Raw genomic sequence first — 1058 nt, forward strand, 5'->3', positions numbered from 1 at the left:
GCCGCGCTGCTCCCCCCGGCGCTCCCCGCGCTGCAGGAGGCGGGGGAGGAAGGCCGGCGTCCGCCGCCGCCGCCATGGGAGCGGAGCAGAGCGCGGAGGCCGAGAGCCGCTCGGGCGAGCCCAGCGCCTCAGGTCGGTGGCCGGGGCGGGAGGGGGAGCGGAGCGGAGCGGAACGTTGGCGGGCAGGGGCCCTCCTCCCCCGGCAGCGGGGTTCCCCCTGCCTTTGGGTCGGCGGGGATGCCCGCGGGAGGGCTCCGGGGTTGCGTGGAGGCGAGGGGCGGAGGCGGTTGCTGTGGAGAAGGGAACGGCTTTTTCTTTTCTTCGCCAGGCTGCAGCCGGCGGCGGCCCGGCCCTTCCGCTGGCGGCCGAGGCCCGCTCCGGGCGGGCGGGGGTAGCCCGGAGGCCGGGCGAGGGCCCGCGTCCCGCTGGAGGGAGGAAGGAGGAGGGTGTCAGCGGTGCGGGTGTTTTAAAACCGGCCGCGAACCAGGTTTTGAAAAACTCTGGCTCGGACGCAATACGTTCTGGGAGGGAGAGGGCGAGAGGGGAGCGTGCGGCCCTTCGGGGGTCTCGGCCAGGCGTTTATGCCGTAAAAAAACCGTACCTGTACTGCGTCGAACGTGGCAACGCTTGCTGAGGGTTGAGTTCTGATGGAATCTGCTTCTTAACCTGATCGTTCCCTTCCTCTCCTGTATCCTTCCAGCATCTCCGTCACCAGCCAAGCAGCGAGCAAAAATGGATGACATCGTGGTGGTAGCCCCAGGAACGCAGTCCTCCCGGAATGTCAGCAATGATCCAGATGTCATAAAACTGCAGGAAATTCCAACTTTCCAGCCCCTTTTGAAAGGTAAGCAATTGTTCTTCCTCTGCTTTTAAAGACCTTTTTTTGTTTTGTTTTGTACCTAATAGAGTGTGTGCTTTGTGTATCCTGAGGTTCCTACTGAAGTTCATGTTTCTGTCCATATTTTTCATTACTCTTCTTGTTTTAAACCTTACTTCCTTTTGTTCTTTTGTAATTATTCCCAGACTTCTAAACGGGGGGGGGGGGGGGGGCGCGCGGT

The 1058-nt window shown here is 61.7% G+C and overlaps 1 protein-coding gene across 1 annotated transcript in view; it reads left to right on the forward strand.

Moving 5' to 3' along the window:
- The first annotated feature begins 52 nt into the window (after positions 1 to 52).
- Positions 53 to 1058, forward strand: part of LOH12CR1 (loss of heterozygosity, 12, chromosomal region 1) — a 76530-nt gene continuing 75524 nt past the window's right edge. Inside the window, exons 1-2 of the mRNA XM_010575306.1 lie at positions 53 to 132; positions 701 to 844. Coding sequence (XP_010573608.1) covers positions 75 to 132; positions 701 to 844 — 202 coding nt within the window. The 5' untranslated portion in view covers positions 53 to 74. The remainder of the gene's footprint in view (positions 133 to 700; positions 845 to 1058) is intronic.

This window comes from Haliaeetus leucocephalus, unplaced genomic scaffold, assembly GCF_000737465.1.
Source record: "Haliaeetus leucocephalus isolate CR32 unplaced genomic scaffold, Haliaeetus_leucocephalus-4.0 Scaffold473, whole genome shotgun sequence".
In the NCBI taxonomy this organism is placed as follows: Eukaryota; Metazoa; Chordata; class Aves; order Accipitriformes; family Accipitridae; genus Haliaeetus; species Haliaeetus leucocephalus.